The following is a 27,394-nucleotide window of genomic DNA, read 5'->3' on the forward strand; positions in this document are numbered from 1 at the left end:
AAAACCTAAGACCACCAATGCACCAAGACTTCATCGCAACTCAATTCCATTATTCTCATATTACAGACCATTCACTACCCCCCCACAAACATGCTATAATTTGTGATGTGCAGTGGGAATGGCAATTTAGTTATAAGGTGCTCAAAAGGTTGCAGTTCTATCCTTTATGCCAAGGAGGAATGTTTGACTTTCCTTCAGGAAATGTCGGCATCACTGGCTGGATAAATTTTTATTGCCTGCCACTAATTGCCATTTACTCCCAGTATTTGGCTATGATTTTACAATATTCACATTGCTTCCAACTTCAGAGCTATCTGCATTCCTTATACCCTTTACCCATTGAAGAAGGGCTTATGGCCAAAACGTCGATTCTCCTGCTCCTTTGATGCTGCCTGACCTGCTGCGCTTTTCCAGCAACACATTTTCAGCTCTGATCTCCAGCATCTGCAGTCCTCACTTTCACCCATTATAAGTACCAGTTTTAATCTCCAATCTTGTGGATTTGAGAAGTAAAGAAGAAAAAACATGTTTATAGGGTTAATATGACATGTAAAACTGTACCAATAATGGCCACACTTTAACAAATCTTAAAGATAAACCTAAACCAGTTACCTCAAATTATTTATTCTCCAGAAATTGTACTTTTAGTTGTGATTGCAGTCATTAATCCTGAAACATCAATTCCGAAGAGTCCTGATGGATTTGTCCCAACAGTCACTGCATCAGACGTTAGATCAGTTTTCATTCATGTGAATCTAAGGAAAGCAATGGGACCAGACGGAGTACCAGGCTGTGCACTCAGAGCATGCACAGATCAACTGGCAGAGGTCTTCTTGGACATCTTCAACCTGTCCCTGCAGCAGGCCACTGTGCCTGCCTATTTCAAGATGGCCAACATCATCCCTGTGCCTAAGAAGGCTCATGTAGCATGTCTCAATGACTACCGGCCAGTGGCCCTAACTTCAGTGGTCATGAAGTGCTTTGAAAAGCTGGCCATGGCATTAATCAACTCCAGCCTCCCCACTACTTTTGACCCACTCCAATTTGCCTATTGGATGAACAGATCCACGTCAGATGCCATATCACTTGCCCTTCACTCCATCCTAGAACATCTTGACACCAAGAACAGCTACGTAAGAATCCTACTCATTGAATACAGTTCAGCCTTCAATACCATTATCCCCTCGAGACTGATCATTAAACTTACTGATCTCGGACTAAACCCTACTCTCGACAACTGGATTCTCAGTTTCCTGACTCACAGGCTACCATCAGTGAAGATTAGGGACAATATTTCATCCTCGCTAACACTCAACACTGGAGACCCCCCAGGGGTGCATACTCAGCCCCCTACTGTACTCACTGTATACCCATGACTACGTCACCAAGTACCAGACTAATGCTATTTACAAGTTCGCTGATGACACCACTATAATTGGTTGACTCTCGGATGGCGACGAAACAAATGGGAGGTGGAAGACTTGGAAAAATGGTGCACTGAGAACAACCCAGCTCTCAATGCTGGCAAAACCAAGGAACCCATTACTGACTTTCAGTGGGATGTTACTTATGCCCCACTACATATTAACAGCACAGAGGTGGAACGAACAAAGAGTGTCAAGCTCCTGGGAATGGTCACCCACAAGAAGCATTTTTGGATTCTTCATGTGGACGCACTGGTTACAAAGGCCCAACAACATCTCTTCTTCCTCAGGCAGCTGAGAAAATTTGGCATGACAGCAAATACCTTTGCCAACTTTTATAGGTGCGCCATTGAGAGCATTCTGTCTGGATCAGAGACGGTTACAGAGAGTGGTGAACTCAGCCCGGACAATCACAAAGGCCAACCTCCCATCTGTAAAATCCATCTACCAGGCCCACTGTCAAGGAAAGGCCGCTAGCATTCTCAAAGATCCATCCCACCCTGGCAATGATTTTTTCTACAATCTTTACCATCAGGGAGAAGGTACAGAAGCCAGAACACACGCACCAGCTGGTTTCGAAACAGTTTCTACCCTACTGTTGTTAGAATACTGAATGGACTCACAAACTCTTAACATTCTTCTCTACTTGTGTTTTTTTTTGTTTTTGCTGCTGTTTATTTATTATTTACTTATCTATGCTACTTAACACCGTAATCTGCCTGTATTGCTCGCAAGACAAAGCTTTTCACCGTGCCTCGGTACACATGACAATAAATTCAATTCTGTGTGGAATACAAGTTAAATTCCAACACACGAGTATTGATACAGTCAGTAACTATATGCCATGCCAAATGGAATAAACAATCATAGTCTTCCCAACTTTCTGATCTTAGCAGCAGATTAGATGACCTGGTTAGAGAAGTTCTGGTTAAGCCTGGTTTAATGCTGTCAAGCTCTTTCCTTCACCGTCAGCCTCTTCATCTTCTTCCGGTAATCCTTCTGGTGATTATTAGGCACGTGAACCATTTGTTCATTTAGAAAGGATTTTAAATTTCTTATCTTCTTTGGGCCTCATTCAGTACTTGTCTGTTAATTATTTCCTCCACCCAGTTTACCATTACAATCCTTCTTAAACATCATGTTTTGAAATAGTTGGCTCTCTTTTATTCTCCCTTTCCAAAGTTCCAAGTTTCATGTCCATAACTCATCACTGACTAGCATAACATTTGATTGATTAAACAGGGAAGAAGTGGTTTCTGCTGGCAGTGAATTCAGTAATGAAATTTAAGGTGATTGGCAAAAGTGCCAGAAGGAAAATGGGGAGAATTATTTCTGTGCAGTGTCCTGTTGTGATCAAGAATGTACCAGCTGAAGGGATGAGGGAAGCAGTTCAACAGCACCTTTCAAAAGAATTTGGATGTGAACTTGAAGGGGAGATAAATAAAAGGGCAATGAGTGAAAAAGAATTAGTAATTAAAGATTTCCTTCTTGTGTTGTGCTTAGCTTTATTACATTAAATCTTTCACATAAAATAGTTTGCCTGACCTTTAAATCTGCACATTAAAAAGCAACACATTTATTCCATAGTCTAATGACTGGTACTGCAAGAACTACACCAGCCCTTTTGCAATCAGCAAGGTCCCACAAACAGCATGAAATAATGACTAGACTATCTTATTGGATAAGTTGACGGAAGGACAGACATTCACCAAGACACAAGGAGAACTCCCCTTACTCTTCATGCTTAATTGCCATGGGATCTTTTACATCCACCTGGAAGGCTAGACAAACATTTTTATGGTGTTCCAAATGCAAAATATTCATGGAAAACACCACAAAGGTCAGATAGATTGTGTCGGCTATGCCACATTAATTTCCAATTGTAATGCCTCAATACTTAATGTCAATGAAGTTATTTTAGTCCAATTTGGCCTTAAAGTAATTACCTTGCCATCATATGAAGTTACATTGTACATTTACAGTGGACAGTTACTTTTACACTTTACTGCACCTCTCTCTTTCTCCCTCTCTAGTAATTTACTTTCATTCAACAGAATCCTATGTGGGAGAATTTTTTTTCTGTAATAAATTAAAATTTATGTTTACTACAATGGATATTCGAAACCTTGATGGTGACAATTATTTTTGAAGCCTTGCAGCACACGGACATTAATCCCTGAAAACATATCATTTTTGCGTTACAAGAAAAAAACCTTAAAATGTTCATTTCTGCTGGGGTGGAATTAGAATTATAAAGCAGATAATTAATGAGCAAGTTGTATGCCTGATTTGCCTAGTCTACACTAAGATAAAGCTGAAATGATTGCTGGTGTCAGTTTTTGCAGTGCTAGGCTCATACCATTCTGATTGGCATAAATTACATGATACCTCCCATGTACTGATCATGGTTATTTTTAAACATATGTCTACCAACAGAAGACTAAAATTTAAAATTCGAATTGTAACTTTTAAAATAATAATTTAGGTTGATTCAGAATCCATTGATCACATTAATTGATAGGCATGGAATTAATAAGGTTCAGACTAGTCATTTTACTTAGTTTGATTTTGGGTCTCTTTTTTACAAAACAGACTTGAGGAACTGCTTTTATTTATTCTTTCTTATGCTCTTAAGAGAAAAGTCAACAAAAATTTCCCACTTTAAAGGAAAATTAAGACCTTCCATATGATTTATAGACCATCCTGCAGAATTAATATCTTGCTCTACTTTTGGCAGAAGCAAATATGTAAACATTGGGTACTTAGAAAGGGTACAATAGAGTGATCTTAACAAATAATTTATCATCATTTGGTTGTACAGAATTTGAACATTGCTGAAAAAAGACAGTTTTAGAATCTCTTCATCTTGAAAACATCAAGACATTAGACAAGAATACAAGTTTAAGGGGAAATCAACATTTAATGTCTATGACAGGAGAGTGCTAATTAGTTGGCAGGTGGAATTGGGGGAGTTAAGAATTTCTATATTGTGTGTGTTATGAAGGGCATAGTTGGTGGTTTCAATTTAGATTTGTTCTATGCATGGTATCAGAGTGTCTGGAGATTTGTTTTCGCTACTGTCTTTTAAATGAAATCTTTAAGACCCTTGAGGTGAATAGTTTAGTGCATTAGAAAAAAAAGGGTGAAGGAGAGAAAATAAGCTGTTTTTCTTCATGTAAACAGAAGATCAGAACATTCCAGAAGCAGTCAGGAAGACTGCAGCTTCATTCAGAGAGAAATGCTGTTCGTAACAGTCTCCAAAGCAACATCACTTGGGAAGAAGGCCTGAGTTGCTTAGAAGAAAACTCCAGGAGTATAATTAAGCTGCATTAAATAACAAATGTTACCAGTTTGTTGTAAAAATATAAACTAAAGAAAATAACATTAAGTGAAATCAAAAATTTGCCAAAAGTAAGCCAAAGACAGTTATGCTAACTGAACAGAATGGAAATTGGAGTGACCTATCAATGAGGTTTGAATGCCTTTAATGTTATTGTTGAGCATTGAATCTTTATTTATGCTTTATGTAATTAGACCATTTCAAACAGTTTTTGTATCACATAGTTCATTTTTATTTTAGTCATAGGTGTTGCTGGCAAGGCTAGCATTTATTGTCCATCCCTAGTTTCTCTTGAGAAGATGGTGGACAGCTGCCTTCTTGAACTGCTGAGTCCTTGTGCTGCAGATGGACCCACAGTGTTGTTGGGGAGTGAATCCAGTATTTTGACCCAGTGACAGTGAAGGAACGACGATGCAATTTCAAGTCAAGACGATGAGTGACTTGGAGAGGAGCTTGCAAGTGGTGGTGTTCTCAAGTATCTGCTGCTCTTATAACTCCACAATTAATGCTTATGGATTTAGAAAGTGCTGTCTAAGGATCTTTGATGCAGTTCTGCAGAGCATCTTGTAGATGGTGTACATCGTTGCTGCTTAGATTTCACGATGGAGGGAGTGGATGCTTGTGCATGTGATACCAAACAAATGGGCTGCTTTGTCCTCGATAGTTCAAAGTTTCTAGAGTGTTGTTGGAGTTGCACTCACCCAGACAAGTGGGGATTATTCTATCACATTTCTTTGGTGTGCCTTGTAGATGGTAGATAGGCTTTGTCGAGTCTGGAGGTAGGTTACTCTGCAGTATTCCTGACTAGCTCTTGACTGCTCTCTAGAGTCATAGAGTTGTACAACAACGAAACAGACCCTTTGCTCCAACTTACTTATGCCAATGAGATATCCTAAATTAATCTAGTACCATTTACCAGCATTTGGCCAGTATTACTCTAAACCCTTCCTATTCATGTACCTGTTCAGATGACTTTTAAATGTTGTAATTCTACCAGCCTCCACCACTTCCTCTGGTGGCTCATTCCATACACGCACCACCCTCTGCATGAAAAGATTGTCCCTTAGGTCTCTTTTAGATCTTTCCCCTCACACCTTAAACCCATACCGTCTAATTTTGAACTCCCCTACACTCGAAAACTTGATCATTTTTTTAAAAACATATGATATTAGTTTTGGATTTAGCTTCAATCTGTGCTGTAAGATACTGTACGGTCCATCATGACTATCTATGCTAGCACGTTCGGTCCAATTTGCTCTTACACCCTCAGCTTTAATACACATAATGCGGCAAATTCCCCCTTTTCAAGTCCACATCCAATTGCCTTTTGAAAGTTTCCATTGAATCTGATTCCACCATCCTTTCAGATAATGCATTCTAGATCTTAACATCTGTCTGTGTGGAGTGTGCATATTCTCCTTATGTCTCCATTGGTTTCCTTTGGGTGCTCTGGTTTCCTCCCACAGTCCAAAGATGTGCAGGTTTGGTGGAAGGGATGATCACCTTATTGGGATTGTATTATAGACCCCCCAATAGTCAGAGGGAAATTGAGAGACAAATTTGTAAGGAGAGCTCAGCTATCTGTAAGAATAATAGGGTAGTTATGGTAGGGGATTTTAATTTTCCAAACATCGACTGGGACTACCATTGTGTTAAAGGTTTAGATGGAGAGGAATTTCTTAAGTGCGCACAAGACAATTTTCTGATTCAGTATGTGGATGTACCTACCAGAGAAGGTGCAAAATTTGACCTACTCTTGGGAAATAAGGCAGGGCAGGTGACTGAGGTGTCAGTGGGGGAGCACTTTGGGGCCAGCGACCATAATTCTATTTGTTGTAAAATAGTGATGGAAAAGAATAGACTGGATCTAAAAGTTGAAGTTCTAAATTGGAGAAAGGCCAATTTTGACAGTATTAGGCAAGAACTTTCAAAAGCTGATTGGAGGCAGATGTTCGCAGTTAAAGGGATGGTTGGAAATTGGGAAGCCTTCAGAAATGAGATAACAAGAATCCAGAGAAAGTATATTCCTCTCAGGGTGAAAGGGAAGGCTGGTAGGTATAGGGAATGCTGGATGACTAAAGAAATTGAGGGTTTGGTTAAGAAAAAGAAGGAAGCATATGTCAGGTATTGACAGGATAGATCAAGTGAATCCTTAGAAGAGTATAAAGGAAGTAGGAGTATACTTAAGAGGGGAATCAGGAGGGCAAAAAGGGGACATGAGATAGCGTTGGCAAATGGAATTAAGGAGAATCCAAAGGGTTTTTACAAATATATTAAGGGCAAAAGGGTAACTAGGGAGAAAATAGGACCCCACAAAGATCAGCAAAGCAGCCTTTGTGTGGAGCCACAGAAAATGGGGGAGATACTACATAAATATTTTGCATCAGTAATTACTGTACAAAAGTTTATGGAAGATATAGACTGTAGGGAAATACATGGTGACATCTTGCGAAATGTCCAGATTACAGAGGAGGAAGTGCTAGATACCTTGAAACGGTTAAAGGTGTATAAATCCCCAGGACCTGATCAGGTGTACCCGAGAATCCTGTGGGAAGCTAGAGAAGTGATTGCTGGGCTTCTTGCTGGGATATTTGTATCATCGATAGTCACAGGTGAGGTGCCAGAAGACTGGAGGTTGGCAAACGTGTTGTCACTGTTTAAGAAGGACGGTAAAGACAAGCCAGGGAACTATAGACCGATGAACCTGACCTCAGTGGTGGGCAAGTTGTTGGAGGGAATCCTGAGGGACAGGATGTACATGTATTTGGAAAGGTAAGGACTGATTAGGGATAGTCAACATGGCTATGTGCATGGGAAATCATGTCTCACAAACTTGATTGAGTTTTTTGAAGAGGTAACAAAGAAGATTGATGAGGGCAGAGCAGTAGATGTGATCTATATAGACTTCAGTAAGGCGTTCGACAAGGTTCCCCATGGGAGACTGATTAGCAAGGTTAGATCTCATGGAATACAGGGAGAACTCTCCATTTGGATACAGAACTGGCTCAAAGGTAGAAGACAGCGGGTGGTGGTGGAGGGTTGTTTTTCAGACTGGAGGCCTGTGACCAGTTGAGTGCCACAAGGATCAGTGCTGGGTCCTCTACTTTTTGTCATTTACATAAATGATTTAGATGCGAGCTTAAGAGGGACAGTTAGTAAGTTTGCAGATGACACCAAAATTGGAAGTGTAGTGGATAGCGAAGAGGGTTACATCAGATTACAACAGGATCTGTACCAGATGGGCCAATGGGCTGAGAAGTGGCAGGTGGAGTTTAATTCAGACAAATGCGAGGTGCTGCATTTTGGGAAAGCAAATCTTAGCAGGACTTATACACTTAATGGTAAGGTCCTAGGGAGTGTTGCTGAACAAAGAGATCTTGGAGTGCAGGTTCATAGCTCCTTGAAAGTGAAGTCACAGGTAGATAGTATAGTGAAGAAGACGTTTAGTATGCTTTCCTTTATTGGTCAGAGTATTGAGTACAAGTGTTGGGAGGTCATGTTGCAGCTGTACAGGACATTGGTTAGGCCACTGCTGGAATATTGCATGCAATTCTCGTCTCCTTCCTATCGGAAAGATGTTGTGAAACTTGAAAGTGTTCAGAAAAGATTTACAAAGATGTTGCCAGGGTTGGAGGATTTGAGCTATAGAGCGAGGCTGAACAGGCTGGGGCTGTTTTCCCTGGAGCATTGGAGGCTGAGGGGTGATCTTAAAGAGGTTTACAAAATTATGAGGCGCATGGATAGGACAAATAGACAAAATCTTTTCCCTGGGGTCGAGGAGTCCACAACTAGAGGGCATAGGTTTAGGGTGAGAGGGGAAAGATATAAAAGAGACCTAAGAGGCAACCTTTTCACACAGAGGGTGGTACGTGTATGGAATTAGCTGCCAGAGGATGTGGCGGAGGCTGGTACAATTGCAACATTTAAGAGGCATTTGGGTATATGAATAGGAAGGGTTTGGAGGGATATGGGCTGGGTGCTGGCAGGTGGGACTAGATTGGGTTGGGATATCTAGTCAGCATGGACAAGTTGGACCGAAGGGTCTATTTCCATGCTGTACATCTCTATATCTCTATGACTCGGCCACGCTAAATTTCCCATACTGTCCAGGGAAGTGCAGCCTAGGTGCATTAGTCATGGGGAAGTGTAGAGGTGTAGTGAAATGTGTCTAGGTGTCAGTGGGCACTTGTTGGGGAAACGGTCTGTTTCCACACTAGGGATTATATGATCTATGATCTGTGTGAGGCATTTCAATGGAGAATGCACTTATTATTGGTGATTGACAGTTATCAGCCAGGCTTTGTTTAAATTTCAAACTCAGTAGATTAATTCTGGTTGTTCTGGGAATTACCTGTGAAATAAACCAATGAGGAATTATGTTGACAACCAATTTAGGATCATTAGTCAGGCTCACAAATGTAGTGCACGTGTATTTGTAATTACATGTATCAATATACAAGAACCTGTTTTTTAGAGATAGAGACAATATGTACATGTGCTTTATCTATGTTATTTCACCAGAATAGTTGACAGCCATTTCATGGTTCACTTCTGAGGACAATGCGTTGTTCAGAGTCAACCTGGCTCATTTAAAATTTTTCCAAAGCTTTGTGTTCAACTGTCTATTCAGCATTAAAAGGTGCATTCTTCATTGCAATATTCAATCAATCAGAGAGCACTTGCTAAGAGAAAGGCAGAGAGCAGCTCACAGCTGCATCTACAGACACACACATGCTCAAACACACACCAAGCTAGTGTGGAGAGGATTGCAATTGAACTGTGGCTCCTCACAGCAGAAGATGCTCTTGTGGAGAAATGTTTGAGTTCCCTCTACAATGTGGAAATAGTTTGTCTATGGACAGTATTCCTGACAAGCTAACCAATCAGTGCTAGCTTCCTTTCTGCATTTATTCTTGCAAAATATCTTGATAAATGCAAGGTAAACTTACTTTTTAAAAAAATCATCTCTGGTCCCCAAACGTGCTTGACAATACAGACTTTCTTCCTCTCTGTTGGTGATAGCCTAAAGGTTTGGTCTGAGGACCACATTGTCAGAAATAACCAGCTCTGATGAACAGTCAGCTCGACTTGAAACATGAGCTTGCTTTGTCTTCATGGATGCTGCCTGACCCATGGTGATGCCAAACACTTTTTGTGTTCAGTCTTGTCAGAAATATCAATTTTCCAGTGAGAAATTAAACTGAAGTCCCATTTAGCCTCTCAATTAGATACAAAGTTCCCATTATTCCATTAAAAGAAATAGCAGGACGTTTTTTTCTTTGTGGCTTGGTGGCCCATTCTTCAATTTAAAAACCCCACAAAAAAAAACTGCATTGCTATCTGTAGGATTTTGGGGAGGGCAAATTGGTTACTGTGTTTCCCACAACAGTCACTACACTTAAAAAGCATAAACACTGTGGGATGACCTGAGGATGTAAAAGATGTTATTTGATTTTGAACTTTCTCCTTCATTTTAATAATTTGATATAACTGTTTGAATACTTTTCCATTCATCATCATTTGTGCCAAAATATTTTGCATAGGTAAATAAGACATGGATTGTAAATATCAGCAAATAAAACTGAGTCAATAAATTATAAAAGTCACCTGGAAATATTGTCGATACATCATTATGGAGAGCCAATGGGAATTCCAAATTGTTTTCTTCATGGAAGGCCCTGGGGACCTTGAATTAAATGTCACTCTAGCCCTTAACTCAATACCAGCAAATTTTCCATGAGATCAAGGTCCCCAGGATGAACATCTCATCCATCAGGATCAGAGGCTAGCACCACCACTGGGAGCTGGTGTCTGTTGTTGGAATAACACGCACCAATGCTCTTGTATCATCACTGGATTCCTGGCCAGAGAGGTGTGTGTTGAACGATGGAAGTCTTGGATTATGGTGGTGAGAAAGGGAGTCAGCAGCAACAACAGGGGTGTTGGATCTCAATGGCAAGATCCTCCTGAAGAAAGGTCCCTTGATCAGACACTGAATGCTTTCCAGAGAACCCACTGGGACTTGCAAGCAATCCTTTTCAGGAGATAGAATGAAGCCTTTAGGTAGGCACAATTTGCCCAGTAAATAGCTTCAATTGGCATCAGAGTGCGAACACTGTCCACCATAGACTTAGTCAGAGTGAATGCAGGAAAGCTGTGCAGTCCCCATCCTCCATCCTCCCATCCATTTTAATGCCCCCAAAGCAAAGTCACTGTGGGGAAGGTATTAGTTTCAAAATAATTTACATAGATCTTATAGCAGAAAAGAAGAACTTTGTATTCAGCAGACCTCTGTCTGTTTTTATTCTGCATGTGAAATTCATTGCACCTTACTTCCTCTCACACGATCAATGAATTTTTCTATCCATTTCTCCCTCAGGTTCTTTCCCTTTCCAAACATTTATGCTATTTGCTGTAACCACACTATATGAGATTCACATTCTTATCAATTTCTGAGTGAAGATTTCCATCTCAATACCTTAATGAATCCATTAGATAATTTTTAACAACTTATCATGGCAAAGTGACCAAAAAATACAAACAATTGAAAATAACATGTCAAGAAAACAAGATGAACAAAAGTTTGTCTTTCAACCATAATAAAGTGGGAAAGCAGTGGTGACCAGTAATGCAAAAGTCCCAGCTAATGCTCTAGGGAAATGGGTTCATGTCACACAATGATATCGTAAAATCATACCATAGATACGAAGTTCTAGGCATCATTTTTATCTTTGGGTCTGTCCTGGGTGTAGTTTGGCACAATGGAAACAGTCCTCAATTTAGGCTGCAGAACCAATGAAGTCTCATGGTATCAGATTAAACATGGACAAGTAAATCTCTTGCCTCTTACCCCCACCCATCCTTAGCTGATGGATGTTTCTCATGTTGAATACCAATTAAGAGAAACAGTGCAAAACAAAGTATGGTAAGGGCAAAAGGCAGGGGCAAAAATTGTACTCTGGTTGGGAAACTTCAGTATTTAACATCAAGAGTTACTCATTAGCACCACTAATGATCAGGAGTCCTTAAAGACATGGCTGCTAGACCACATCCATGATAAATGGTGAGGGAACCAATAAAAGAAAATAAATTCTTTCACCTTGTTCTCATCAATCTATCTGTAGCAGATGCATCCAAATATTATGTTATCAGTGACAGCAACACTACTTGTGGATACAACACCAGTTAACCGCACTCTCCCTGTAGCCCTTAATTCCTTGTGAGATCAAGAATTTAGCAATCTCTACTTGAAGGTATTTAATATCCTGGCCTCCACTACGCTCTGTGGCAATGAATTCCATGGGCCCACCACTCTCTGGCTGAAGAAATGTCTCCTCACTTTCTCCTAGTCCCTCTAGAGATAAATGACAACATTACATTTGCTTTCTTAATCACAGACTCAATTTGCAAATTAACCTTGAGAGAATCCTGGACTAGCATCCCAGATCCCTTTGTACTTTGGCTTTATGAATTTTCTCATCATTTAGATAAAAAGTCCATGCCAGTATTTTTTTTTCCCAACATGCAAGGCCTCGGATTTGCTCACGTTGAAATTCATCAGCCATTTCCTGGACTACGCTCCTAAACTGTCTAAATCTTTCTGCAGTCTCCCCACCTCCTCAATACTGCCTGTGTGTCCACCTAACTTTGTATCATCAGCAAACTTCGCCAGAATGCCCCAGTCCCTTCATCCAGATCATTAATATAAAGTCAAAAGCTGTGGCCCCAACACTGAAACCTGCGGGACACCATTTGTCACCAGCTGCCATTCCAAAAAAGAACCTTATATCCCAACCTTCTGCCTTCGGTCAGACAGCCAATTCTCAGTTCATGCCAGTCGCTCATCTTGAACACCATGGGCCCTTACCTTACTCAACAGCCTCCCGTGAGACATCTTATCAAAGGCCTTTTGGAAGTCTAGATTGATAACATTAACTAGGTTTCCCTGGTCTAACCTACTTGTTACCTCTTCAAATAATTCTAACAGGTTTGTCAGGCACGACCTCACTTTACTAAATCCATGCTGACTTGTTATAATCTGACCCTGCACTTCCAAGAATTTAGAAATCTCATCCTTAACGATGGATTCTAGAACTTTACCAACAACCGAGGTTAGGCTAATTGGCCTAAAATTTTCCATCTTTTGTCTTGATCCTTTCTTGAACACCAATTTCCCAATCATCTGGGACTTTCCCTGACAACAGTGACTTTTGAAAGATCATAACCAATGCCTCCATTATTTCCTCAACCACCTCCCTCAGAACTCTAGGGTATGGCCTATCTGGGCCAGGAGATTTATCAATTTTTAGACCTTTTAGCTTTTCTAGCACTTTCTCTTTTTTAATGGCTACCATACTCAACTCTGCCCCCGACTCTCCTTAATTATTGGGATATTACTTCTGTCATCTACTGCCAAGACTGATGCAAAGTACTGATTAAGTTCTTCAGCCTTATCTCCCAGCACTAGCCTTCCTGCATTAATGTGGAAGGCTAGTGCTGGGTCTATTTTTGCCTCTCGTTTGTTTCTTATGTATTGAAAGAAAATTTTACTATAGTTTCTAATATTACTGGCTAGCCTACCTTCATATTTAATGATTCTCTCCTTCTCATTTCTCTCTTTGTTATCCTCTGTTTGTTTTTGTAGTCTTCCCAAACCCGAACAATCTGCTAGTTTCCATCCAATCCTGAATGGGAATTATATCAACATTCCTTCACCATCGCTAGCCAAAATCCTGAACTCCTTCCCTAACAGTATTGCGTACACCCTAGTGACTTCAATGATTCAAGAAGGCGTTCCCACAGCCATTTTATGAACACTAATTTGGGATGTGCAATAAATGCTGCTCTGGCCAATAGCACAACCACATCACACGTATGAATATATATATAAAAAAAAAGATACTTTAAAGATGTCTACATCTGCCAATCACGACAGTAACGTGGTTCTACACTTGTTTCAAACGGAATTTCATTTAGCAAAGATTAGTCATCCGATCACTGGAAAATGTATATTATTTGAAATAATCACCACGATTTAGGCAGACTATATTTAATAAACAAAGAATGTGAACATCAATCAGGTTCTTTCATAATGCAAACTTGCATTGTACCCTACGGTATAATAAGGTGTGTATATGAAGAATCCTTTGGCAGTCAATAATTCAAGCTAAAATTTTTAAAAAACTTAGCTTTGAAATGGACTTAGCTTTGAAATTCCAGAAACAGACTTTTATGCCTGATGTTATTGGAGTAATCAAAATATTAAACCTGTATTACAGGAAACTAGGAAAATAATACTTGCTTATTTAAACCATTATTGGCTTTGACAACAGGAGAATGTTAAGAATCGATGTGTCTAGTGCTCCTATGATTAAGCTGAGGTAGGTGCTAAATACTTTAGCTCTCAGTGCTATGTGGTGTTAAGTAACAAGATGTCAAGACAGCAAATGGATTATTATATGTGAATTATGTACGTGATACGAAGCATGAATATTTGTGCCATCTTCCCCTATAAATTACCTTTGGTAACTCGACTATTGGCTCTCGAAATACAAAGTGTCAGTGTCCACAGCAAAAGTTCAATAAGCCTGTTTCATTATTTTTTTTTCTGAACTCTGTTATTGCAGAAGTTTGCAAAACAAGGTTGTACACTTTAGGGAAGGCTGTCAAGGAGATCAGCAGACAATGGAGTGAGACACCTAACAACAGGCATTATGTCACTAACCATATTACTAACCCTTGACATATTTGCTCAGCAATGTTACTTGAGATGTGGTAACAAAGACTACAGATTCCCAGAGTTGTGTGCAGATTTAGGGAATTTTGCAGCCATTCTGTGTCAAAAGGTGGCACGGTGGCACAGTGGTTAGCACTGCTGCCTCACAGCGCCAGAGACCTAGGTTCAATTCCCACCTCAGGCGACTGACTGTGTGGAGTTTGCACATTCTCCCTGTGTCTGTGTGGGTTTCCTCCGGGTGCTCCGGTTTCCTCCCACAGTCCAAAGATGTGCAGGTCAGGTGAATTGACCATGCTAAATTGCCCATAGTGTTAGGTAAGGGGTAGATGTAGTATGGGTGGGTTGCGCTTCGGCAGGGCGGTGTGGACTTGTTGGGCCGAAGGGCCTGTTTCCACACTGTAAGTAATCTAACCTAATCTAATACCTATGGCAGTGAGAGCCATTTGTTAACTTCATTGTTTTCCAGGTTAGGTCAACACAGCAACTGAAAGCAAAAAGCTGATAAAGTGACTGTCTGATATTGTTACCTTCCTGCATTTACCAAAGTGGAGAAGGAGCTTTTACAGTGTGTTTATGGTCATTCTTAATATCACTTCAGTCAGTAAGTAAGCATATATTAAACCAAATATGTACCAAAAGGAAGAGGTGATATACTGACTTTACACATGAAATCCTTTAAGTATGCCAATGATGTCATATCAACTTCATTCATTCAACAGCAGTGAAAATTCACTCTAAGACTTGAACACATATTCTAGACTGACACCTTGGTGTAATATTGAGAACGTATAACATGTCAGAGGTGTTGACTTCTGCATAAAAATATAAAGATGTTATCTGCAAATTTACATGGATATGAAGGAAACATGTTGCCTATTGTGAATAATTTTCAGCATTTTCTTTTAAAGAACATTACATCACAATGTCAGGTGTTATTTTAGTTTCTGATTTAACAAGGTAAGCATAGATGAAACAGTCAGATAAGACACATAAATATTTATGCTAGATTTATTAATCATTTTGATGAGCACAATGATTGCATTCTAAACCACTAAACCATATTTTTAAAATTAACTCTTTTTAAACACAGTTATGATTCTTAACATAGTTCTTTCTAAGTGAACAAGTGTTCTAATCCAATCTAACTTCACTGATTCTAACTGATTCAACTCAGCCTCAACTCCACTCCTCTCATATTTTAGATGAGATTTAGTTTCATTAAAAACCCTCAACAAGATGCCAGTAATCCTAGAACTGGATTCTGTCATACAGAATCATGTTAAAAATCACACAACACCAGGTTATAGTCCAACAGGTTTAATTGGAAACACACTAGCTTTTGGCAGTCATGCACTTAAATGAGCAAATCACAAAGTATCTATTTACTTGAACATGGTTGGGCCAGTCTGACCCCTATCCACCTTCTTAAGAGATAACGAACAGCACTTTGTCATAGTAATGTCGCTGTATTTCTGACCACAACAGGCTTTTAAACTTATCCTCTAATTCCATCAGGAATTATCTCCAGACAAGGGCCTGTTTCCACACTGTAGGGAATCTAATCTTTAAAAAAAACTAGTCAAGAATTATTTGCTTGTGTCAAACTGAGGGCTTGCCAATGTGTACATTTACTATGATCTGCTTGAGTAATAATCATTGCACTTTATCAATAATTAATTGGATGTAGAACAATTTGGGACATCCTGGGTATGGTCTAGATTCAAAATAAATAAAAATGATTATCATTGTGCAAATTTTGGTTCTAATGTTTATCCTGTTAATGTGTCAATTTACATGAGGAAGAAAACAGGCAGAATGTTTTTTTTAATTCTTTCATATGATATTGGGATAGCTGGCTGGGCGAGCCTTATTGTCCATTCTTAGTTGCTCTCGATGAGATGGTGATGAGTTGCTTATTGACCTAATGTAGTTCATCTGTGGCTGGTATAATTTCGGTGTCAACAGCACCTAAAAAAATTTTTTTTTTTTAACTAACTTAATGGTACTTAAAATTCTCTTTACAAAAAAAAGTCCAATTTTCAGCCATCACTGTTTTTTAGGGTGTTGTATTTGAAGAGGTATACTGGTATTAATATAGACTTTGGACCAAAGAAAAATTTCAGTACATCTGACCAATGTACCAGCTCCTAATAATAAATTTTGCATCACTGCAGGAGTTGGGTATGGTGTCCCAAGGCCAACCAACCTTGTCAGTGACCTTCCATCCATTATACAGTCAGAGTTGGGATGATTGCTGGTGGTTGTGTGTGGTTTAACACCATTCCAGACTCCTCAGATACTAAAACACTCCATGTCCATAGGCAGCAAGACCTGGACAACATCCAGTTTTGAGCTGACAAGTGACAAGCTGTGCAAGTACCAGGCAAATGACCATCTCCAACAAGAGACAATCTATTAACCCTTGACATTCAATGACAATACCATCACTGAATCTCCCACTATCAACCACTTGAAGGTTACCATTCAGAAACTGAACAGGTGTGCCCACATAAATACTTTGCCAACAAGAACAGAATCCCCCTGTCCTCCCTTCCACCCCACTAACCTCCACATATATCGCATCATCCTTTGCAACTTCCGCCACCTACAAACAGACCCCACCACCAGAGATATTTCCCTCCCCACCCCTATCAGCATTCTAGAGAGACCATTCCCTCCGCAACTCCCTTGTCAGGTATATGCCAACCCCCACCAGCCCCACCACCTCCCCCAATGCAGGAAGTGCAAACCTTGCACCCACACCTTCCCCCTCACCTCTGTCCAAGGACTCAAAGGATCCTTCCACATCCAACAGCAATTTGCCTGTACCTCCACCAATGTCATCTACAGTATCTGTTGCACCCGATGTGGTCTCCTGTACATCAGGGACACAGGACGCCTACTTGCCGATCATTTCAGAGAACATCTCTGGGACACCCGCATCAAACAACCCCACCACCCCATGGCTGAACACTTCAACTTCCCCTCGCACTCCACCATGGACATGCAGGTCCTGGACCTCCTCCATTGCCATAACCTAACCACACGACGCCTGGAGGAAGAGCACCTCATCTTCCGCCTTGGGACCCTGCAACCTCATGGGATCAATGTGGATTTCACCAGTTTCCTCATTTCCCCTCCCCCCACATTATCCCAGTCCCAAGCCTCCAACCTGGTACTGCCCTCCTGACCTGTCCACCACCTTTCCCATCTATCTGCTCCACCCTCTTCTCCGACCTATCACTTTCTCCCTCACCTTCATTTACCTCTCGCATTCTCAGCTCCAATTCCCCTCCTCCCCCAGCCCCACCCCCCCACCCATTTACCTCTCAGCCCCCTGGCCCACAAGCCTCATTCCTGATGAAGGGCTTATGCCCTAAACATCGATTCTCCTGCTCCTCGGATGCTGCCTGACTGCTGTGCTTTTCCAGCACCACACTCTCGACTCTGATCTCCAGCATCTCCAGTCCTCACAGGTTGGAGTTTAAGCAATTTCCTGACTCCCCACGGCTTGTTCCCTATTTACAAAGCATAAATGTGAAGGCATAGTGACATTTAGCTGGAGAAGCTCCAACAACATGCAAGGAGTTGACACCATCCACAAATATTCACTCCCTCCATGACTGACACTCAGTAGCAACACTGTGCACAATCTACAAGATTCACTGCAGAAATACATCAAGGTCCCTTAGATAGCAGCTTCACTACCACTATCACCGCGAAGGACAAGAGCAGCAAATATAAGGGAGCACCACCTGCGAGGGCCATTTGCCATTCACCATCCTGACTTGGGAATACATGGCTGCTCCTTTTGTTACTGGCATTATGAAAGTATTTAAGCCAAATGGACTGCAGCAGTTCATGAAGGCAGCTAACCACTGCTTTCCTGAGGACAAATATAAATGTATAATACATGCTGGCCAGCCATTGGCATCCACATTCAATGAGTGAACTAAAAAAAAGATACAATGATTATTAAAGATGAATACAGCTAAGAAAACAATCTGTCAGTTGAGAAGGGGTAAGTGTTGATATGTCATTAATCTAAAATAAAAAATAAATGGGAACAATCAGAATTTCAGTGCTTTGAGATAAAAATAACTACATAGAAATTGGGATTATATTTTCTCCATTTGTTTCAGCTATCTAAAGTGGAACTGAATTAAATAAATTCTAATGGAAGAAGAAAGAACCTGTGTTTAACATGAGCAGTAACTCCCACCCCCTCTCCTCCCTTGGTTGATAAAGGTATCCATAGGCCTCCTCAGGTTTGGGTCACTCTATACCACCTCTCAGTCTTTTATTCATCCAACTGGAACACTTTTCAATGGTTGCTGCCACATAATTACTCAGTCTTGTTCAATGGTGTACATATCACCTCTACTTCGTTCAACCGGGTGTCACCATAGAGAGATTGAAACAAGGCAACGAAGTTAGAATTGCCCAGATTCCACATATTGGTTGACACACAATTGTGCTATGCAAGGTGAGCTTCCACCCCAGGTTAAAATCAGGACTTTTATTTTCAATCATATATTCATTTCAGTTTGGAGCATGGATCTACTTACTAATTGGAAATTAAACAGAGGACTGCGGATGCTGGAAATCTGAAACAAAGTATGGAGCAACTCAACATCTGGCAGAGAAAGCAGAGTTAATGTACTGAGTCCAGTGATCCTTCTTCAGAACTAATGGGAGATGTTAAGTTTAATGGCATAGATACTTTTAAGAAAATCTAAATGAATGGTTGAAGCAGAAAAGATTAGAAGGCTATACTGAGAGTGTTCAACGAAATGGGCTAGGAGGAAGCTTGAGAGGTATAAATATCAGTTGGGCCAAACAGTCTGTTTCTTTGCTCTAATTTTGATGTAACTCAACATTTCTGAGAATTGGGCTTCTCAACATTTTCATGTTTAGTTCTATAATCTTTCACTGATTAGCTTAAAGCAGTGTTTATCTATACTAATGGATAAAACATTACATCCAGTTGATGGACAGTAAAAGGTTCATGATTATATGTGGACCCTGTGAAATGAGAAGATTTGGCTCAAAAAAAGAGTTTCTTCTTTACTCAAGAATAAGAAAATGCTTTTTTTTCCTCCTGATTGCTTAATGGTAAAACATGTTAAATCATTTAATTTCTCACCTCAGTAATGCTATTACTGTAATACCCAGTACCAAGTGAAAAGTGGATTTAGTTATTTCGATTGTGAATTCACAAAATGGGGCCATAATGTCAGTGACCACACAAGCTTCCAGGCCATTATATTTTGTGTTCCTAACTCATCTGAGATTGCTGAACCATTGAAAGTGGTGTGAAGCTTGCACTGCGGACATAATTGGCAAAATGCAGCTGGAATGTTTTGTACACTCCACCTGTTTTGTAATAATGAGGTTATGACCTTGAACATAAACATCCCATAAAATGATAATGAGTGACCCGGTCCTCATGTGAAGCATAAATTCCATTATAGAGGAACTGATCAAATATCTGTGCAGCAGATATTTGCTATAGTAAGCTGTTCAGAGATGTTATCATGCACATGCAGAAGCAGCTAGGGCTTGAACCTGCATCTCCTGGCTTAGAGATAGGGAAACTACAACAGCACCTTATTTCTGTGCTGTATTCCAGATGTAACAAATCAACAACATCAAGCAGAGTAATTGAACATAATTGATTCATGACTGGAATAGAATTGGCAAGCATGGCAAATAAAGCGATTGTGAGGAAATGAGCCATTTATCAACTTTTTTTTAAGAAGGGCGGATCAATTGACTGCTTTTAATGCCTTTGGTTTTACTTTTTAATTGCTTTCAGTTGTCTGCTAATCACTTCTGTCTTCAATTAACTAATTACTGCAACAGCAGACCAGACCTCTGTGATTTGAATTGATTTCTGGTCACGAGTCTTATGTAGCCATTGCAGATCAATTTAATAAAATTTAAAGTAATCATGGCACCTACAGGAGGGAAGGAACTTGGATCAATTGACCACTGGTTACAGCAGATTAATGTGATTAACATCTTCCATTTCCTTACATTTTCCATGCTGGAAATCAGAAACAAAAACAAGAATACTGGAGATACTCAGCAGGCCAGTGTCTGAAGAGAAAGAAAGTGTTAACAGGCCAAATTTTCCAGATGATTGGAGACTGGATATATGACTGAAGATGTGCGTCAGAAACATGTGGAAACCTGGACTTGGGCATCACTCAGGCAGTTGTAACTTGTGACAAGTTTGCTGTTAGCTTTCGATAGTTCCATGTTTGGATTGTTACCCAGGAAATGTTGATTGATTAAGACCTAGTTTATTAACTGGATAACTCAAAACTGACCTCCAAATCATCCTCTAATCCTCAATTGCCTCTTGACCCGACAACTACATGAAGCAAAAAGACTAATCCAAATGACCTGATTACCCCCAAACTAACTGGATTACATCTGACCCAACCAAAACACCCTACGGCCATTGGTTACCTTCCACAACCAGACCTGATTAACCAGTCTCAAACTGACTACACCTCTGAAACATTAGACTACCTGATTAACTCTGAATTATCCCATTATCATCCCAATTGCCTGACCATGCCCTTGACCTGATCTCAATCTCACCTTCAACTCACCTAATGATTCTCTCCTCCTTTCATCTGCCCTTTCACCCTTGTCCCAAGTTTGGACTGTTAATCTTCCCATACTGCAACAAAAAGCCATACAAAGTGTTTGTGTCCTGTCTTATTCTAATTCTACTCCATTCTGAAGGAGCTCCCCAAAGGATGCTATCCTGTGAATTTCTGGAAAAGCTGGAATTAATGGAACCCAGTGGAAATTCACAGCAGCAACAAGAAGTTGAACTTATAACAATAGCAATTTCTTATTATTCTTGCCATTTAAGGTTTGTGCCAACATTTCATGTTGAAAACTCTTTATCAGAACAGGTTCTGCCCCATCAACTCCTTTGTAATTAATGTTGAACTGTTGTTGTATCACAGACCTTCCCTTTTATTCTTTCTTGTTTCCTCTCCATAAGCCTTAACCCTCAATTGTTTTATTCCATTTTTGTTTCAAATTTCCAGCACCTGCAGTATTTGTCCAGGTGATTAACAAGAGATCCATGTGAACTCATGGGTCCGTGCACTATATATTTGGACACAATATGGTAGATGTGGTCAGATTGCTTGTCAGGGACTAATTCAAATCAATAGACTTTGGAACCAATGTGAAAGATTCTCGACCATAAAGCGATTAATGATGATGCTCAGTTTGACTTAAAACTCTGTGATATTTTAATGTTGCTTTATTCAGTTTTCCCCACAGATTTAGTTAATATCTGGCTGAATGTCATGCAGAAACTGTGTCTTTATATCTTATGAAATAATTGCATGGATTTTACTGTTTAAAATCAACACAAAACATGGTCAACCCTGAAAACAAGCATAAAAGTGACAATAAAACAGTCGGGCAGTAAAGGCAGAGAAACAAACAGTTTACTTGTTAGTTCATGCCATATTTCACAGACCACTCATACCAATTCTCAAGCATGGCAATGCTGAAACATTTCCAAGGCTTTGCCAGGCACATAAAAACGCTAGTACAGAGCATTTTACAAATGTGGTGCAGCTATGAACTTGCATGTTTCTTTCATTCTTATCCTGAATTAGTGCAACATTTTACAACTGTACACATCATTCCTTAGTCAAACTTGACACTTAATGGCTTAATGTGCATTTTTTTGGTCTTCTAATACAGTAACGTTGACCCATTATTTGCAACGTATATGTACAATGATTTTTCAAAGTTTATATACACACACATCAATTACGTCCCAGACATGAACTCAATGCAGCTGAAACAGTGTAGAAATGAACTCATGCATTCACAGTGTTTATACAATCACAGCTTCACATTATTCAAAAGAAACAAGGACATTGAGGAAACTTAACATTATAAATGCAATTTTTCTTTATAAGTAGTGCTGGCAAAGGCCCATTCGTTGTTTACAAAAATGTATGGATTTGACAAATAAATACAGAAATAAATTAAATTTTAAGTGTAGGAATAGGAATGATAGCTCGAACTGTCATTCCAGAAAGCAAGTGCACAGGGCAACCCAGACAGCCAAAAATAGGTGGCAGGCTCAACCTTTTTTGATGGTGAGTTAACTGTTCTCAGTTACAAATTAATAACAGAAAACCCACACTAGGGATGACAAAAATAAAGCATAGCCAGGATTAGCCTTCCTGCTGTCTATACAAGGTGTCTTGGAAACTGTGCCTGTGTGCAAATCACATATGAATAATTTTGATTGTGTGAAGAAAACATGGTTCTAGTAGCTGGAGGTTCAGTAACCAGAGGTCACATATTTAAGATAATTATCTAAAGGGGCAGATGGGAAATGAGACTTATTTTAATGCAATGGGTTCGGATAATCTGTAATCCAGTTGCTATGAAGGCAGTGGAAGCAAATGGAAAGGAGAATTTAAAAAATCCCTGATCAGGGAAATATTAAATGGCAGTGTTCCCTGAAAATAACAGAATAATGCCCTTAATTGGACAACTATTTCCAAGGGATGGTATTGCTGTGATGAGCTGAATGCTTCCTTTTCTCTGTTCAAGTTAATAGTTCTATGAAGAGCCAATACTTAAAGATGGTACAGAATTTCCACAGCTGCTCACTATCCAGGGAGTCATGCTGGAAACTGTGTGTGTACAGATGTCTGTTAAGAATAGCATCGGGTTATTTGTGATGCCTTCCAATACCATGTAGTTTGATGACACCCATTACTCAGGCTCACATATCAGAAGGGACTAATTAAAAAATGTGCTGGGGTGTTGTTAACATGCAAAGAGCTGTAATATCTCAAAGGAATCAATACCTTGAGGAAAGAGAGGAGAGAGTAAAGACATTTAGGAGAAAATTAGTACGTATTATAATGATGCAATATTGGATTTTAAATTCTAAATGGCTGACTCTCCACTTATTAATCCTCTTGCTTTGGATAGAAAATTGAGAAATCAAATTCAGCTAAGTGTACCTACATCAGTAAATATGTCCATAAGTAAAGCTAAGAAAAAGCAAAAAGAGTAAAAACTAACTATTTGTACTGGAAACCAAGGTGAAGGATGGTGATCTAAGCAGGTGTTCAGCTTGTGTACTGCATAGTACACAAATATACCAAGTTTGCAGATACCATCTTGTGACAACCACTGTCTTTCATTTTGTTATAACCTCGGGTACTCCATTTTGAGCTTCAAACAGCTTAAAGCATGCAAAAGATGACTAATCTGGTCAGAAGTAATTGTGGAACAAAATTTAAGACATTCCCTTGCATTTTCTCTTGCAGCCTTGAATTGTCAGCCAACAGCCCTGAATTATTACCATTTATCTGGTTGTGAGAAACTTCAAACAGGTGTGTTGCAGAATGGATTATCTGAAAAAGTACAAGCTGAAACATACATGATCTCTCTGACCCACAAATAATAATTTAATTACTTTTGAGTATGTCTAAACTATGAAGCCTAAACTATGGTAGAAGTCCAGCATGATTATTATTATTCAGTTATATACAAGTAATTAAATTTTTTGATTGTTAATCTAAAAGCTGTTTGTTAACTTGTAGGTCCAAATATCTTTTGTTGGGTGTGATCACCAACAAATGCTATGTCAACTTGACTCATGTGATGGAATCCTACCAAGGGGTCTGAAGTTGTGAATTCAATGCCACACCAGAATTTAAGCTGATTCTTTAGTAGACCACTGCAGGAGTACTATGTTGTTGGATGTGCTGTCCTGATGTATGTTAAACTGAGGTCCTGACTGTCTCCAAATAAACAAGCCAATTGGGGATCCATTTCATGTGATTTAGCTGACTTGCTGCTATGGAATGATTGTTAAAGAAATAACTTGCATTGATGCAGTGCCCTTCACAGCCTCAGTATATCACAGAGACTTTTACAGCCAATAAATTACTTTTTTGATGTGAAGTCACTGTTGCAGTGTAGGAAGTGCGCCTGCCAATTTGCACACAGTGAGCTCCCACAAGAAGCAATGTGATAATGACCAGAGATACATAAGATCCATATATTATACCAAATCCCTGTGCTTCTCAAAAATGGTCCAATTGGATCTTTTAGACCATATATTTTATGGAAGATTGAAGTTATCTTTTATTCGGGGGTTTGGAACCCAATATGGAGGCTAGTTTCAGGTTCCAATCACACATGACATGCCTTAAATGTAGCAACTGTGATTTTTCATGTTTCAGTCAATTAAAAGCCAGGAAGTGTCTCTGCCATCCTAACAAGTAAGGAAGGAGGATTTCCAAAGAAACATTAACTAATTGACAGTCTTGGCAATCAGAGCGAAAGTTCCAAAAGTGAAAATGTAACAGCAAAGGACAATGACAATTACGTTTTTTTTCACAAATCCATAGGTTTCTGAATGTAGTGTTGGAGAGACATCCCTTTCAGGAGACAGCCAATCATTTACAGCAATGGCCTGTAATCATGGATCAGGATTAGATAGTGGTCTACTCACTTCAGCTGTCAGGCCACCCCACTTCCGATTCTGAGCCCACCATGATGTTCTAGACCATATCAACTTCAAAGTGGACTGCCTGATTTGTTGATTGGGAATCCTTCCCCTTTCCACTGGGAAACCAATCTGATCCCTAGCCAGTCTTTCAAAATAGCTTATATTTGGGATCATGGGGATAAATGGAATGGAGGCCAATGGCGCCAAATTGCAGGCCCACCTGCCTCCACTTCAGACCAAATTGGTTTGAAAAATCAAATTCCAGATTTCACTCAGGGTGACCTTTTTAAAGGGAAGACATTTAATGTATTGTTGCTCGCTGAGTTCCGGGCAGAACAATTTCTTTCTGAACGCACTAGACAGGCATAGCCTCCCACTGAATGCTGTTGCACACATCCTCTTCCTCCCTCTTTTAGCAGTTTGTCCTGCTCTGAAATGACCTCCGTCCGTGTTTCCAAGTTGCACTGCCTTCCACGATCAATGTCTTGCAGTGCCCCTATATCTTAGAGTAAACAGTGTGAACCACCAAATAATTCCGTCTGCACCATCACAAGATGACCAGCAAGCTTTTACAACTTCAAGCCAGTGTGGAAAATATATAGGATCATAGTCACAGCTAGAACAAATCAATCAAGATTTAACATGCAAATATTAACAATAAAATGGGGTGGAAGGGAGGGGGTTTCTTCCTGCTGCTTCTGTACAGCTGTGCAAGATTGAGAGAGGATGGCAAGAGGAGCACTGCATACCAAAATGACAGTGATAGTGTCAAGTCAGTACTGGACACTGACTGACATCTGCATACATTAAGAGGGCGTTCACTTCTCACCCCCAGGCCTGTACTAGAAGGCATTCTGTGCACCTCACCTTTCAAATGCGTGCACACAACAGAAACATTATTTCAGAGCTGTGAGGGCACACATCATGCTCAAAACATTGAGCCTAATTTATCCCCAGGGCATCACTTTAAAATTCCATCTGAAATATAACACCTCCAAGATTGTAGCACTCACCCCATCCCATCCACTATTACATTCACTTTGACTTTCTGCTCAGGTCCCTGAAGTGGAATTTGACCCTACGACCTTTGACTTAGAGGCGAGAACAGTGTCCATTGACAAAACTGCAACTTACCATATAGTCACGACAATCTCTTAAAAGTAATTTATTGTGCAAAGTAATTAACTCAATAAGGTGCGACATACATGCAAGTGTTTGAAGAATAACAGCAAGATTTTAAAAGAAATTTCAATTTTGCCAATTATCTCAGATCGAGGAAATTAAACAATGAGCACTCTCATCACAAAATAATTACAATGGCCACTTTGAGAAGGCTTTGCTTTAAGTCGTCCTGTGCAATGAAGAAATAATTAAATAAAAAACATTTCACCATAATGAGGTTCCAGTAAGTTGATTTTTAAATATTATACACCTTGTTTGTACTTTCTTTAACTGTCCAATGGCCACACTTCGGGGAATATGACATTGCTTATTGGTATGAAAAACACTTGAGGTGTGCTCAGTCTTTTGTCTTTGAAAATTGGTGTTTCAATATATCTATACACAATTATTACAGAGAGACTTATTGAATGATGACAAGAATGTGCTTTTGGAATTTTTTGGCTATAGAAGCCTCATTAGGAATGTAAATTGGACAATTCTTTATACAAATACATCTTCTACTATGATAGGCGCCCATTCCATAACCAAATTCAATACATTTTAATTTTTTTGTGTGGTGGATCAAATCCATTAAATTCAAATACTGATTTGGCAGTTTAGTCATTAAGTGCTTAGAGTAATTTGCAGATAGGCTGTATGAAGTGGCAATCCTAAAGTCTTAATTAAAATATGTCAATGCTGCCAAGATTTTTTATTTAAAAAAGGATTAGTTTTTAATTTCTTCTGTTTGGTTTTGTGCTGATTGGAATTTTTGCTGATCACTGAATGTTTTGCATTCTTTCCAATGTCCACTAGATTCCTTTAGTTGCCATATAACGACTGTTCACAGATGACGTCTTCAAAGGAAGCGGGTGCACAGTTGACACCAGTGTACAGGCTCAGTTGAGTGCTAGTGAGAATCAGTGATGAAACAGCATGTTACAGATACCAGTTCAGAGCAGAAGAGGAGAAAGCTTCACACAATTGACTGCAGCTTCACATTTTGACAACGACAACACAGGCCCCAGCTCTTCCGATGTTTAAGGATGCTGCCTGTCAGAGCAGAAACAGAAGCCAGTTTTTAAAGAAGTCATTACATGCATAAAATTTTGAGAAAGCCAGAAAGGCAGTTTGTACACAATGTACTCGCAAATTTTCCTTCCTTGTTCATGACCTGTTTGTTGCACTGCACCTTCCTGTTA

The 27,394-nt window shown here is 39.7% G+C and overlaps 1 protein-coding gene across 1 annotated transcript in view; it reads right to left on the reverse strand.

Moving 5' to 3' along the window:
* Window positions 1-21,837: 21,837 nt before the first annotated feature.
* LOC122550513 (kelch-like protein 1) overlaps window positions 21,838-27,394 on the reverse strand; it is a 435,982-nt gene continuing 430,425 nt past the window's right edge. The window contains exon 11 of the mRNA XM_043691355.2: window positions 21,838-27,245. Coding sequence (XP_043547290.1) covers window positions 27,189-27,245 — 57 coding nt within the window. The 3' untranslated portion in view covers window positions 21,838-27,188. The remainder of the gene's footprint in view (window positions 27,246-27,394) is intronic.

Source organism: Chiloscyllium plagiosum, unplaced genomic scaffold (assembly GCF_037043375.1).
Source record: "Chiloscyllium plagiosum isolate Xiang-an unplaced genomic scaffold, Cpla_swu_hap1 HiC_scaffold_6, whole genome shotgun sequence".
Classification (NCBI taxonomy): Eukaryota; Metazoa; Chordata; class Chondrichthyes; order Orectolobiformes; family Hemiscylliidae; genus Chiloscyllium; species Chiloscyllium plagiosum.